Source organism: Misgurnus anguillicaudatus, chromosome 11, assembly GCF_027580225.2.
Source record: "Misgurnus anguillicaudatus chromosome 11, ASM2758022v2, whole genome shotgun sequence".
NCBI lineage: Eukaryota > Metazoa > Chordata > Actinopteri > Cypriniformes > Cobitidae > Misgurnus > Misgurnus anguillicaudatus.
In genome coordinates, this window is record NC_073347.2 from 5,627,412 (window position 1) to 5,643,444 (window position 16,033).

The window sequence follows — 16,033 nt, forward strand, 5'->3', positions numbered from 1 at the left end:
TACAAACTTATATATTACTTATATATAAACTTATATAGCAAAAATTAGTGCGTTTACATGCACAGTCTTACACCGATTATGGTTAATAAACTGATCATGTGTATGGTCGTGTAAATGCATAAAATGGTTTTCTTTAATTGGGGACAGCCCATAAATCGGCACAGGTAGTTTTTTGCTCATTCCACCAAGTTTGTGTTGCCTTTAAACACCTTAACTGGCATTCTCGCAGTTTTGTTCATGTGCACATGTCTCCATGTGTAAAAATAAACATCACAAATGGAAGTAAGCGTAAAGTTATGCATCAAATTCTTCTCTCGACTCATGCAGTTTGCAGAGAAACTGTGAAATTAAAGCTCATGTTACATTCACAGGTTCTGCAGACATGAGAAAAATCAGTATAGATTTGGACAGATTTCCCACTGGCTTTTTGAATGACTAGACATGACTAGACACGCATGAACACAGGTAGCAGATTTTTGATAGCTATTTGCTTATTATGTGCATGTAAACACACTGATTGTTATGATATACAGTATTAACACAGATGTATTATGTTTTTTTGGAAAAATACTGTACTCTATGCAGTATATTACATGTCACATTCATTATTTTTTTGTATTCTTTGAAGTACCATGTCAGCATTATGAGAGACAGTTATATCGCCTCAATAATCATTAAATGGGAGTTCAATTGGAGTATTTCTCCTACTTAGTGTTAAGTATTTAATCAACCCCCTAACCTTAAAGTATTCAAGTTAAGTCTATGCATTGTTTGTGCAACATGACTCATGTGAAATGATTCAAGATTCAAGTTGCTTGGTTTGCCGAAAAGTGTTAATTTATTTCTGAAGAGAATTTTTTTATCTGGTGGGCAATACAATGGGCAAGAAATCTCATAGTCTAATATTTAAAGGTGCAGTGTGTAAATTTAAGCAGCATCTAGTGGTGAGATTGCGAATTGCAACCAACGGCTCAGTCACTGCTCACCGCTCGCTTTTGAAACACATAGAGAAGCATGTCATGTCCGTTAAGGGATTCTGTAGAAATGTGGTGGAACAAAATGGTGACTTCCAAATAAGGGGACCCTCGTGCATGTAGATAAAACATCTCATTCTAAGGAAATAGAAAACATAACGATTTATTACAAAAAGGTCTTTATTCACCCATGATAATGTAGTTCCCCTTCGAGGGAACTCGAGCTGCGTCGCCGAAGCTACGCTATGGGAACGCCCTCTGCGTGATTGCGTCTGAAGCACGTATGTCAAATCAGTCCAATGGTCAAGTGACACGTCATAGGCGGGTGACGTGGGAACCAGGAAGCTATAAAAAGAGCACCCAACAAGCCAACTTCAGCTCTTTGTGCCTCAGCAAGCGAGTGTGTGTTATTATCATGTCTAAGCAAAGTTTTAAGGAGTGTGCTTCCCCGTGTCCTCGTTTCATTACGAGCGAGGACTCGCATCGTCTTTGTGTTATGTGCCTCGGGGCACAACACGCACGATCATCTCTTGAGAGGGGTGGTTGTGCACATTGTGAAAGGATGCCGCTCCGTACGTTGCGCTCGCGGCTCGCTCTCTTCGAGGAGGGTGGTGAGCCGCGTGTTCCCCACGGTTCTGGCCCCGCTGCTGCCGAGGCAGGGCGGAAGCTGCGATCGTGGGGATCACAACTAGATCTCGCGGACGAGCTTGAGACGGGTCTTCCCCTTTCTCAGCCTTCACCCGCGGGATCTAGTGCCCCGTCTCTGGATTCGGAAGCCCGCGCTGCGGTTTCTTCCGCCCAGGGCGGGAGCCCAGATTTGCATTTATCGTCGTCCGAGGAAGTCGATATTATGTCTGTAGACGTGGTGGACGCTGAGGAGCCCTCTCATTCGTCCCCCGCGTTCGATGATTTATTGGAGGTTGTCACTAATGCTGTGGCTCGCTTAAAGTTAGACTGGCCGGCGGAGACACAGAGCGCTCGTCCTCAGAGCATGTTAGACGAGCGTTTTTTAAAGCAAAAATCTCAACCTTCGCGGCGCAACATGCCTTTTTTCCCTGATCTCCACAGCGAGCTGTCGAGATCATGGAAAGCCCCGTATTCGGCCCGTGTTCATACCCCTCACGCCACCATGTATTCCAACATTGTGGGGATGGGTGAGCACGGGTATTTAACGATGCCCCGGGTGGAGCAGACGCTTGCGAGCTATCTCTCCCCCGCCGCGGCGTCATCTTTAAAATCGCCTTCGCTTCCCACGAAACCGGTTAGGTTGACTTCATCTTTAGTGGGTAAAGCGTATAAGTCTGCAGGGCAGGCTGGGGCTTCACTGCATACCCTAGCTGTCTTACAGGCGTACCAAGCGGAACTACTTAAAGATTTGGATACCGAGGCGGGGGGTACGTCTGATGTTTTTAAAGAGCTTCGTCGAGTCACTGATGTGTCACTCAGGGCCATTAAAGAAACTGCGAAAGCCGTGGGTAGATCGATGGGAGCTCTCGTAGCCACGGAACGCCATTTATGGCTTAATCTTTCTGAGCTTAAATCCTCAGATAGGGCATTCCTTTTAGACGCGCCCGTTGCGCCCTCCGGTCTCTTTGGCGATGCCGTTAATACTGTCGTCGAGAGATTTGCGGAGGCTCGTAAGCAGTCGGCGGCGTTCGAACGCTATCTCCCCCGCCGTGCTCTTGATTCTAGGGCTGCTGGGCGGGAGCAGCCATCGTATAGAGCATCGCAGAAGCGTAGTGTTGCCACTCGTGGTCCCCCTCAAAAGAACTGGGGTTCGGGCGGTCGTACTCAGACATCTTCTAAACAGAAACCAGACCTGAGGGCTGTTATTATGGCGAGGAAGGCGTCGGCTAAAAAGAAGTCCTGAGGGACGTAGTGTCATGTTTCCGAGGGCAGCCCCCAATCGGGGAGAGCCGGCAGTCACCTCACAACACGGTGCCCGTCTCTCCTCGATGCCCTCGGGATGTCAGTGTGTTAACCCCGCCGCAGTGTGTGTTTCGGGGCACAGCGGCTTCATATTCTTGTGTGCCTCGTGCGCGGGGCACGCAACACCTCTCTCCGAGGAGGGAGGCATTAATATCACCCAGGTTGAACCCTGCCAGTTTGGTTCAGGGCACCGGGAAAAGTTTAAGCAGTACACAAAAAGCCAGTCTCGAGAGGCTGGTCCCCCTTATAGAAAATTTGGCAGCGTGGAAACTCCTGCCAAACGTGTCTCAGTGGGTTCTGCAAATAATAGAAAAGGGCTACAAAATTCAGTTTTGCAACCAGCCACCCCAATTCAACGGCGTGTTATCTACCATAGTGGGTGCTGGGCAGACTCTAACAATGGAACAAGAAGTAGAAACTCTCTTGTGCAAGGAAGCCATAGAATGTGTTCCTCCTCACAACAGGGAGTCAGGGTATTACAGCCGCTATTTCATAGTTCCAAAGAAAGACGGGGGGTTGCGTCCGATTTTAGATCTACGTCATCTGAACCGGTCTGTTGCAAAACTAAAGTTCAAGATGTTAACTATAAAGCAGATCGTCACACAAATCAGATCCGAGGACTGGTTTGTGACGATAGATCTAAAAGACGCGTATTTTCACATATCTATCCTCCCGCAACACAGGAGATTCCTGAGGTTCGCCTTCGGGGGCGTGGCTTACCAATATCGGGTTCTCCCTTTCGGTCTATCTCTGTCACCCCGTACATTTACAAAGTGCATGGATGCAGCGCTGGCTCCATTACGACTCCGGGGCATCCGTGTCTTAAACTACATAGACGATTGGCTAATTTTAGCCCAATCAGAGAGTATGGCAGCGCAGCATCGAGATGCTGTGCTGACCCACATGAGAGAACTGGGGTTAAGGCTAAATGCAAAGAAAAGCATGCTCTCTCCAGTACAGAGGACAGCTTTTCTTGGCGTTATATGGGATTCAACAACAATGCAGGCACATCTGTCCCCTGCTCGTGTGGAATCCATTCTTTTGGCTGTAGGCAGAGTGAAGTTAGGCCAGTCACACACTGTAAAACAATTTCAGAGGTTGTTGGGGCTCATGGCAGCAGCGTCCAATGTGATACCCCTTGGGCTGCTTCACATGAGACCGCTACAGTGGTGGCTCAAAACCAAAGGGTTTTCCCCGAGGGGCAACCCGTTCCGTCTGATCAAGGTCACGCGCAGATGTCTTCGTGCCTTAGATCTTTGGAAGAGACCATGGTTTCTCTCCCAAGGTCTGATGTTGGGGGCTCAGTACCGTCGAGTTACACTGACAACGGATGCTTCCCTCACAGGCTGGGGAGCAACTATGGGGAGCCATCTGGCTCATGGATTATGGGGGGCCAGACAGCTCAGCTGGCATATAAATTGCCTAGAGATGATGGCAGTGTTTTATGCCCTGAGATGTTTCATCCCTCACCTGCGGGGCCATCACGTGTTAGTCCGGACAGACAACACGTCGGTAGTCGCGTACATCAACCACCAGGGGGGTTTGCGTTCACGCCCTTTGTACAAATTGGCGCGGCATATCCTTCTGTGGACACAGGGGAAGTTGCTGTCCCTCAGAGCAGTATACATTCCCGGGTGTCTGAATCGGGGAGCAGACGTCCTGTCGAGACAGGGGCTGAGGCCCGGGGAGTGGAGGCTCCACCCTCAGGTGGTGGAGTCCATCTGGACGAGATTTTACCAGGCGGAAGTGGATCTGTTTGCGTCCAGAGAGACGACACACTGTCCGCTATGGTTTTCTCTCACACATCCAGCACCGCTGGGACTGGATGCCATGGTTCAGCCATGGCCGAGGCTACGGCTGTACGCTTTTCCCCCGATCGCTCTGCTCCCGGGAGTTCTGGAGAGGGTTCGTCGCAACAACGTCCGCTTGTTGTTGGTAGCCCCATTCTGGCCGAACCGAATATGGTTCTCGGACCTGGTGTCCCTCCTCGACGGCTCACCTTGGGAAATACCCGTCAGGAGGGATCTCCTCTCTCTGGCGGGTGGCTCGATTCTTCACCCCCGCCCAGAGTTATGGAAACTGTGGGTCTGGCCTCTGAGGGGGCCAGACTCATAGAATCTGGTCTCTCAGCTGAGGCTGCTGAGACCATTCTTCACTCCAGAGCTCCCTCCACGAGGAAGCTTTATGCCTTTAAATGGAGAGTTTTTACTTCCTGGTGCAGCAAACACCTGCATGACCCTGTGAACTGCCCAATTGGTACAGTCTTGGAGTTTCTGCAGGAAAAGTTCACCGCAGGGTTATCTCCTTCTACACTGAAGGTGTATGTGGCGGCCATCTCGGCTTACCATGTTCCTTTGGTTGGGCAATCCCTTGGGAGAGACCCGCTGGTGGTGTTATCTACCATAGTGGGTGCTGGGCAGACTCTAACAATGGAACAAGAAGTAGAAACTCTCTTGTGCAAGGAAGCCATAGAATGTGTTCCTCCTCACAACAGGGAGTCAGGGTTTTACAGACGCTATTTCATAGTTCCAAAGAAAGACGGGGGGTTACGTCCGATTTTAGATCTACGTCATCTGAACCGGTCTATTGCAAAACTAAAGTTCAAGATGTTAACTATAAAGCAGATCGTCACACAAATCAGATCCAAGGACTGGTTTGTGACGATAGATCTAAAAGACGCGTATTTTCACATATCTATCCTCCCGCAACACAGGAGATTCCTGAGGTTCGCCTTCGGGGGCGTGGCTTACCAATATCGGGTTCTCCCTTTCGGTCTATCTCTTTCACCCCGTACATTTACAAAGTGCATGGATGCAGCGCTGGCTCCATTACGACTCCGGGGCATCCGTGTCTTAAACTACATAGACGATTGGCTAATTTTAGCCCAATCAGAGAGTATGGCAGCGCAGCATCGAGATGCTGTGCTGACCCACATGAGAGAACTGGGGTTAAGGCTTAATGCAAAGTAAAGCATGCTCTCTCCAGTACAGAGGACAGTTTTTCTTGGTGTTATATGGGATTCAACAACGATGCAGGCTCGTGTGGAATCCATTCTTTTGGCTGTAGGCAGAGTGAAGTTAGGCCAGTCACACACTGTAAAACAATTTCAGAGGTTGTTGGGGCTCATGGCAGCAGCGTCCAATGTGATACCCCTTGGGCTGCTTCACATGAGACCGCTACAGTGGTGGCTTAAAACCAAATGGTTTTCCCCAAGGGGCAACCCGTTCCGTCTGATCAAGGTCACGCGCAGATGTCTTTGTGCTTTAGATCTGTGGAAGAGACCACGGTTTCTCTCCCAAGGACTGATGTTGGGGGCTCAGTACCGTCGAGTTACACTGACAACGGATGCTTCCCTCACAGGCTGGGGAGCAACTATGGGGAGCCATCTGGCTAATGGATTATGGGGGGCCAGACAGCTCAGCTGGCACATAAATTGCCTAGAGATGATGGCAGTGTTTTATGCCCTGAGATGTTTCATCCCTCACCTGCGGGGCCATCACGTGTTAGTCCAGACAGACAACACGTCGGTAGTCGCGTACATCAACCACCAGGGGGGTTTGCGTTCACGCCCTTTGTACAAATTGGCGCGGCATATCCTTCTGTGGACACAGGGGAAGTTGCTGTCCCTCAGAGCAGTATACAGTCCCGCATGTCTGAATCAGGGAGCAGACGTCCTGTCGAGACAGGGGCTGAGGCCCGGGGAGTGGAGGCTTCACCCTCAGGTGGTGGAGTCCATTTGGACGAGATTTTACCAGGCGGAGGTGGATCTGTTTGCGTCCAGAGAGACGACACACTGTCCGCTATGGTTTTCTCTCACACATCCAGCACCGCTGGGACTGGATGCCATGGTTCAGCCATGGCCGAGGCTACGGCTGTACGCTTTTCCCCCGATCGCTCTGCTCCCGGGAGTTCTGGAGAGGGTTCGTCGCAACAACGTCCGCTTGTTGTTGGTAGCCCCACTCTGGCCGAACCGAATATGGTTCTCGGACCTGGTGTCCCTCCTCGACGGCTCACCTTGGGAAATACCCGTCAGGAGGGATCTCCTCTCTCTGGCGGGTGGCTCGATTCTTCAACCCCGCCCAGAGTTATGGAAACTGTGGGTCTGGCCTCTGAGGGGGCCAGACTCATAGAATCTGGTCTCTCAGCTGAGGCTGCTGAGACCATTCTTCACTCCAGAGCTCCCTCCACGAGGAAGCTTTATGCCTTTAAATGGAGAGTCTTTACTTCCTGGTGTAGCAAACACCTGCATGACCCTGTGAACTGCCCAATTGGTACAGTCTTGGAGTTTCTGCAGGAAAAGTTCACCGCAGGGTTATCTCCTTCTACACTGAAGGTGTATGTGGCGGCCATCTCGGCTTACCATGTTCCTTTGGTCGGGCAATCCCTTGGGAGAGACCCGCTGGTGGTTCGCTTCCTTCGTGGCACTCGGAGGCTGAGGCCTGTAGTCCGACCCAGGGTCCCAGCTTGGGACCTGGCCGTTGTGCTGGAAGGTCTGTCCATGGCTCCGTTTGAGCCCATTGAGACCGTTCCAGTCAAGTTTGTGGCACTTAAGACAGTACTTCTGTTGGCAGTCACTTCTCTGAGGAGAGTGGGTGACCTTCAGGCCCTGTCGGTTTCCCCTACGTGCCTTGAATTCGCACCGGGGATGGTTAAGGCTTTCTTGTACCCAAGGCCCAGCTATGTGCCTAAGGTACCAACTAATGTGCCACGACCTGTCGTACTTCAGGCCCTCTGTCCTCCCCCATTTAGGGATAGGAATCAGGAAAAGCTTAACTTGGTGTGTCCACTGCGAGCACTGGATGCCTATGTTCACAGATCTTCTTTGTGGAGGAGGTCTGAGCAACTGTTTGTGTGCTTTGGCTCGCCCAAGAAAGGCCTGCCGGCGACCAAGCAGACACTCAGTAAGTGGATAGTTGAGACTATCTCTCTGGCTTATGAGACCACTGGACGGCCTTCACCTATCGCCGTCAGGGCTCATTCTACCCGGGGTATGGCAGCCTCTAAGGCCTTGTGGCTAGGGGCTTCAATGCAGGATGTCTGTGATGCGGCAGGCTGGTCCTCTCCGCTCACATTCGTTCGGTTTTACGAGTTAGATGTTGGTGCTACGCCTGGAGCCCAGGTGCTCATGTCTTAAGCTGTGCGCGTTTTTACACACAGACAGGCATTTGGTAGTATGGTGTTTTGGTACATCGTTCCCATAGCGTAGCTTCGGCGACGCAGCTCGAGTTCCCTCGAAGGGGAACGTCTCGGGTTACGAATGTAACCATTGTTCCCCGAGAAGGGAACGAGACGCTGCGTCTCCCTGCCATACTCCCTGCATCCCTGTCTCGCCTTGCTTCGGCACAATTTAGCTGAAGTTGGCTTGTTGGGTGCTCTTTTTATAGCTTCCTGGTTCCCACGTCACCCGCCTATGACGTGTCACTTGACCATTGGACTGATTTGACATACGTGCTTCAGACGCAATCACGCAGAGGGCGTTCCCATAGCGTAGCTTCGGCGACGCAGCGTCTCGTTCCCTTCTCGGGGAACAATGGTTACATTCGTAACCCGAGACGTTTTGTATATTATATTGCATTTCTGTCAAGAGATCCTTCTAAAAATTACACACTGCACCTTTAAGAAATCATTCAAGCACTATTTAGATACCGGAGAATATCATAGAGATTTGGGAAGCATTTACAACACCAAAGGATCTTGGGAATACATTTTTGTCAGAAGATGTAAAATTAATTTCTGTACAAAAAATTCATAGAAACATAATACAGAACCTTAATAGTATAAAATGCTTTGACAGCAACAGAAGGGCTTTAGAAGACTCATCCAATTCACGGATAATCTCATTTTTGGTCACACTACATTTTTGGTACAGATGTCCAGAACATACTGAATATGCATGCCAATTATTGATATGCTTGACCACTGGCTGGATCCGAGCCATCTGAATTAATAAGAAAAAAAGATCACACATTTGTACACACACACACACACACACACACACACACACGGACACACACACACACACACACACGGACACACACACACACATGGACACACACACACACACACACACACACACACACACACACACACACACACACACACACACACACACAGCATTCCAGATTCGTATATGTACCAGTATAAGGTAAGTTATTTATTACAAATAATTTTTGCTAACTTATTTTACTAACACACTAAACTTGTACTGTCAAGATAGAATCTAATTTAAAAAGGCATTGCATTGCCAGATACACTAACAATAAAGTGTGCGTTCAATACTCACTGAGATGGGTAAATGTATAGGTCACATTTCCAGTATGGGCTACCATACTCGACAATCACGTCCATTTGCATATTAGGCTCCCTGTTATTTCTTACATGTTTACCTTGGGTCTTAGATTTGTAATTCTCCAGTGTGAATGTATTGTTCTCTTGTACTCTCACACAACATTTCTTATGGCAATATAAAAGGAGACCTAGCCTTTGTTACTGTATACTTAAAACCAACAAAGACTTACAAACACTATAAAGCCTTTATGCAGACTTTGCATTTATCACTTTACTTTAAATAGCACAAGATATAGTAAGATATTTGTTAATGTCATATTCTGTAAATGTAGTCCATCAGTATGCGTGATGTCACTTGAAGCAGGGTTCCCACACCTTAGTTAACTTCAAATTCAAAGACTTTTCAAGGACTTTCCAGGTCCAATACCCTCAAATTCAAGGACTAAATGTGGGGACACATTTCAAGTGAGAGCAAGGTTACATCGTGTTACCTTTAAAGATACATTGTTACAATTCCCTTTCGAGGGAACTCGCGCTGCGTCACTGTGGTGACACTTTGGGGACGCCTCCAGGGATAAGTGTGTCTGAATGTGTATATCAAATTCAACCAATGGTGAGGCTTAACGACAAAGACAGGAAGTATATCGCTATCTGAAATATTGGCAAAGATGGCGTTACAGGGATGCAGGAAGTATGGCAAGGAAGACACAGCGTCTCATTCCCTTCTCAGGGAACAACAGTTACATACGTAACCTGAGACGTTTTCATGTGTCAAACACAACTATGCAAAAAGCATTTTGGTATGAATCAACATTCGCATACAGAAGATATAAGCATTTAAAGCGAATAGTTTCACAGAGTCCAGAATTTTTATATTATCCAACATTACACAGGGAATAATATGGATTTTTTTCCAGAAAACTTCTTGCATAAAATAGATTCAAGCACTTTCAATGACCTGTATCTATGTATGTATATTTTTAAAAACTTCCCAGGGCCTTGATTTTCCTCCCAGATTCACAAACTTTCAAGGATTTCAAGGACCCGTGGGAACCCCGTTGAAGTGAACTTGAACATGGGCTCTCCATCTATCTCGTCCCTGCCCCCTAAGGCGTTCTGTGTGTTCGATATGTAGCTGACATGTTATGTGAAGGTGGTCAATAAAACCTTGCTGCTGCATTTTGCTATCTGAAGAATCAAAATGTCGTCAGAAATACTCACAACACTTCCAAACCCCAGTACGATAATGTGCAGTTAACCTCCAATCTGTATATAATGTATGGTTCAAAATGTGACAACGTTATACATTTCCAGATTCATCTTGTGTTCGTAATTTTACATTAACATATTTTTAAAGTTTTTAATATTTGAATAAAAAAGTTGAAAATAAACAAGTTTTATATTACTTTAATATTATTGCTTTTGCAGCTGTTGCTTTATTTTTCATTGTTTATATACGTTATGGATTTAAATTACATTTATTTTATAACATAACGCAGTTGTTGTGCAAATGCAATTAAACAAGTCATTTTACAGAACTTCAATAAACAAAAATGCTATTTCAAATATAATGTGATGCCAATGTGTATTCTGATTGAATTAATTGATATAAGTATTTGACATAAAAGTTAGTCAACACATTTATTTTGGTATTTTTCACATAAAGGCAGGGGGGCTCAGATTGTTAGAAATGTAAGTGGGAGTGCCATGGAAAAAACGGTGAACGTTCTGTAATAGTTCTTTTAATGTCGGTTTATAAATTTCTCCGAGCTGTGCACACTGTGCCCCCTTAAAATAAATTGGTGCATGATGCCCCTGCTTCTGTAGCTCAAGTGACTGAAAATTGCTTTGTAATAAATGTGTCTTCTAAATGTGCAAAGGTAACAATACACAGTGCACTTTTTTTTAAAATTGTATTCATGTTTTTGTACACAAAGTAATTATGCCCCAATTTTTCAGCTATTCACACAGATTGTTTTGCACTAAACAAACATTTGGTTATGTGGGTTGTTGAAATGAAATGCCAAGCAGTGACATTTTTAAACATGCAGTTTCACTGACTTTTAACTGAATCATTTGTCACTGCAGTTAGTAAAAGTGTTAAAAGACATGAAAAACATGACCACAGCAGTTAAATACACTTTTTGTCAGGATCCTGCCGGAACCGTGTCTCATTTTGTATATTAGTTCAGTATGGCAGGGTTCTGACAATACAATGTCTTGTGTGGGGGATGCATGGCCTGTATTGTGTCTTGTAGTCTTGTCTACAACTACATCTGAGCTTGGGTTCATTCCCTGTCTAACCCAAACAAAATGAACCAGTCAGAAAAGAACCCAGCAGACATTATGGATCCGGCTATGCGAGCTCGCCAGGCTCACTGTTTATTTGGTCGCCGCCAGAAGGGGGCCAATGTCTGAGACTTCCTTTTGGAGTTTTTGAATATAGCCCTGGACTCGGGCTTTGACGAGACCGAATTTAAGATTATTTTTAATCCTTGTCTTGATGTGCCACTCAAGCCCAGCGAGATGAGGATGCTGAGACCCCTGGGTTTGGAGGACTTGGCACATTTCGTCAGTCACCGGCCTGAGCTCAGTGTCTTCGCCGAGGCGGTAACCGCGATTCCAATGCTTTCGATCCCGGAAGGCCTCGTCATGGGAGTGTTGACGTTGGAGGACCCGGCTCTCACCACATCGAACCCCCAGAACTCGTCCCAGCCTGTCAGCCTCTGGGGCAAACGCGAACAGAGGGTTTAGTGGGAGTCGGCTTCCGAGGGGTCCTCCACGGAGCCGATCATCTCTGTCACAGTGTCCACAGCTATTACCTCACTCTCTGCACCTCGTCCTCGGAAGAAGAAAAAGAGGGGCATCAGCGTCACAGCCAGCCACAGAACCTTCTGCTTGCACAGCCAGCGCACCCACAGCCGCCAGCGCACCCACAGCCGCCAGTGCAGCCGCCAGTGCAGCCACAGCCGCCAGCGCAGCCACAGCCGCCAAAACAGCCGCCTGGGCAGCCACAGCCGCCAGACCAGCCGCCTGTGCAGCGACAGCCGCCTGTGCAGCCAGCACGACCTCATGAATCTATATTTTCGTCTGTCGTTTGTTCCCTTGTCTGCCCCTGCCACTCCTTGGAACCCTACTGTACCTCCTTTTGTGCACCCAGTTATTCCTGCTTCAGCCCCGCCACAGTTTATTCCCCCTGGACGGACCTGCCTTTCCCAGAACTCCCACTTCACCTTCTGGGCCCAAGACTCATATAGTTCCTGAATAACACGACACAGACTTTTAAAAAAAGTCAATTGCACTTCTCAGAGGCACGAAACTGTTTCTGAAACTGACATTCTCCCCAAACTAAAATTAAACACAGTGTTTCGAGTTTTTCTCGTCAGTTTGCACATGTGATATCAGGAAGCAAGGTAATGTGCACGTGACGACGAGAGAGAGGTGATGCGCTGCGCAATCGAGTTACCCCTCCCACTTCTGAATGTTTTACTGAGATTTTGGCTAACTGACCATCAATATTACAGATGTCCTGTGGTAAAATTACATTTAAAATAAAGATTAAAATGAATGTGAAATCAAGCCCTATTCGGAGGGGATTAGTTTTACAGGGGGACTTGTTAATAAAATAAGGTCTGATGCATCTAATTAAAATGTAGTTTTATTGATATTCCCCTTATGAAAAAAACCCCATTTCACAATGTAAGTGTTTAATCTGATATATGTTTGGTGTTCTGTGGTAATACTAACCATTATAAAAAAATGTTTTTAATGCACCTCTAATACAATATCTAGCTAGAAATGTCCAATTTTATGCCTACTGTGCATACAATTAGCTGGGGTGTCTTTTCCTAGTACCCCTCGGGTCGGGTCAGCTTACTTTTGGGGTTTTTTCACTGGGTACAGTACGTAGTACCCAATACTTTTTTTAGTACCACCTCGGTTGAGATTCCAAGCGAGCTGAGCTGATACTAAAACATGAGGTGAAAACACTGTAGATCACTAGCTACGTTTACATGGACACATTTTGCCTCCATCGGATTAAAATCCTTCTGATTAATAAATCCTATCATAGCGTTTACATGAACACTTAATAATGTGATCGGATTGATGTGCGTGTTTATATGACACAATATTTACATCAGATTTGATCATTTGACATGCGCACATTGCACAAATATAGTTTCACGCTGTTTCAAGATTTGCTTTGTGCCTCTGATTATAAAGCAGCAGCACAAACACCCATTCACGTGTGCCCAAAAAGCGTATTTTACTTCACGCGGTGCTGCAGGGACCGTTCGCGAGAGCGAGTCCAAACACACGCGTTTGTGGATCAGAGAATAAATCATGGACTGACCAGACAACGCTGTCTTGTATCACTTTATGGGGAATTGGAAGGATAATAGGAACAAGATTAACAAGACAATCACTTCTTGTGACTTCCTTCAGCAAAACAAACTCGAGTTATTTGCGTCACATGTCATTACAGCAATTTTACGTCATTGCACGTGTGAATATGCTCCACACTCCCGTCCTGTAGGTGGCGGAAATGCACCTTTCCGTGGGTTTGCCAACCGCCATTAAAAAAAGAAAAGATGGCACATGCGCAGAGCATCCCAGTTTCAGTTATCCATCTGATCAAGTGTATACATGTCATTTTGAGCGGATTACAAACGGTATAAACCACCCCTAACAAGCGGATTAGATTTTTAATCAGATTGGCACTTTTTAGTCCGATTGAGGTGTTTACATGGAGCATTTTTATTCAGATTGATCATTTAAACGGATTACAAATGTCCATGTAAACGCAGCTACTGATTGGTCTGTATGGGAAACATTGCATTACAATGATGCTCCCTCTGTTGCTCGCTTCCACTTTTTGTATGATGTCACAACAGGAGGTAGCGCAAAAATAACAACACTGTCAAAAAAAAGGTACAAAGCTGTCACTGGGGCAGTACCCTTTAAAAAAAGGTCCTACTATGTACCATTTAGGCAAAAATATGTATCTTTGAATTGCCAATATGTACTTTTGAAGTACTAATATGCACTCTTTGGGCACAAAGGTGTACCTTTTTGAAAGGGTACTGTCCCAGTGACAACTTTGGACCATTATTTCTAAAAGTGTATAATCCCTCCCATGGTACTAAACTCAAAAATGCTAACCAAGCCAAATGGCGCTTTTCCATTGCATAGTACCCCACGGTTTAGTTTAGTTTGGGTCGGGTCAGCTCACCTCACTTTGGCGTGGTTAGCTTTTCCATCGAGTTTAGTATCACTTCGCAGTGGGAGGGATAATAGGCGTGTCGTTATATTTGCGCTGCCTCCTGCTGTGACATCATACAAGTAAGAGCGTTGTTGTACATTCCCAAACATTATTTATTTCTCAGTCTGCCACAAAATTAAAATTGGCCACCACAAATAGATGGTTGCACATCGCGTTTATCACTACCTCTGTCTCATATGACAGTTTCTGTTCAAACACCAGTGGCGTCAGCCGACGGCGCTCCGCTGAGCCTCATAGTTGCATTAGCATCTATGCGAACGTGCGCGTCGCGAACGTTCCGCCACAAACTGCAAGAATGGAAAAAACTGTTATGGTGTCCCTGATTCTCTGATTCTGTGGATGTTTTTATCGATAAAAGGGAGTTTGGAAACTTAGCAGAGCACAGAAGACAACATGTTTGCTCGAGACAGCGCAAGCTAGCACACTGAGGTAAAGCTAAACTTTACATATAGTGATGTCAGACCAATCAGTGATCTACAGTGTTTTCCGTCACGTTTGGTATCAGCTCGGGTCGCTTGGAACCCCAACCGAGGTGGTACGAAAAACGTATCGGGTACCACGTTGTGCACCTAATGGAAAAGCTCCCAAAAGTAAGCTGACTCGACCCAAACTAAACCAAACCGTGGGGTACTATGCAATGGAAAAGCGGCAAAAGTAAAGTAAGCTGATACGACCTGACCCGTGTGGTACTATGCAATGCAAAAGCATAAATAATTATTTTGTTATCAGTCAAACTGCCTTACCACCACATCTTGCAAGGTTTAAATAAAACTACCAGTCTTGATTGTTTGAATTCAATTTCATGAAAAGTGATGTAAGACAAAGTCAGGTTAAGCAGACTTTCAAAGTCAATTTCTGTCAACAACCAGCAGAATGTAATATGCTGTAGTTGATAGCCTGTGACGCATATCTGTTTAAGTTTGTCCTGAAGCGGTAAACTTAGTTTTCGCCGTGGACGTAATGTTTTGTTATTGAATGTAGAGGACATGACCCATTCCGCCTGCTCTATCAGAAATCCATTAGAAAACTTTCTTCCTACAGACAAATCACACCGTGAGAACTTATTAGTTAATAGCCTTAAGTATGAGGCCCTCCCCCTTTTCAAGGTTACTGGTGAATAAAAGCAAGGCAATTAAGTATAACCTAATTTCCTCTCCTCTCTTCTCAGTTTGAGAGCAGTATAATCACTTTCGGCCCAGCACATCTTAGATAACATAATGCAATTACTTCTCCCGCTTATTATAAAACATTGCTATATATAGTGGCTTCCAACATGAGTGTTGTCCACTGCAAAAACCACAGTGTATGGACGGTGTCATCGGACGCATGGACGTTGTGGCAGTTTCGCGCCTGAATTGAAGTCAACTTCCGGTCTGTATTTATTTTTATTGGTCTTGCTAGTGGCTAAACTGATCTCTGAAACAAATACCTTGTCGAAAATAAAAAATTTTGGTTTGCTAAATACGACGGGAGACAACGAACATGGACCATTTTGTTTATGTTGTTGCTGCTGAAACCGTCTATACGGGTTGTGGCTAGAATGGATACAGCTACGGAC

At 46.1% G+C, this 16,033-nt stretch overlaps 1 protein-coding gene across 1 annotated transcript; it reads left to right on the forward strand.

Moving 5' to 3' along the window:
* The first annotated feature begins 1,536 nt into the window (after nucleotides 1–1,536).
* Nucleotides 1,537–5,287, forward strand: LOC141368841 (uncharacterized). Its single transcript, XM_073873634.1, has 2 exons — nucleotides 1,537–2,749; nucleotides 2,836–5,287. Exons 1-2 carry the CDS (start codon nucleotides 1,537–1,539, stop codon nucleotides 5,016–5,018), a joined length of 3,396 nt encoding a protein of 1,131 aa, XP_073729735.1. The 3' UTR covers nucleotides 5,019–5,287.
* Nucleotides 5,288–16,033: the final 10,746 nt, after the last annotated feature.

What these genes read in the sequence shown, in the direction of transcription:
- LOC141368841 (XM_073873634.1), top strand. Translation starts at nt 1,537, where the DNA reads ATGCCGCTCCGTACGTTGCGCTCGCGGCTCGCTCTCTTCGAGGAGGGT. An exon ending in TCCCCCTCAAAAGAACTGGG is followed by an intron (nt 2,750 to 2,835) that starts GTTCGGGCGGTC and finishes TCGGCTAAAAAG; the next exon opens with AAGTCCTGAGGGACGTAGTG.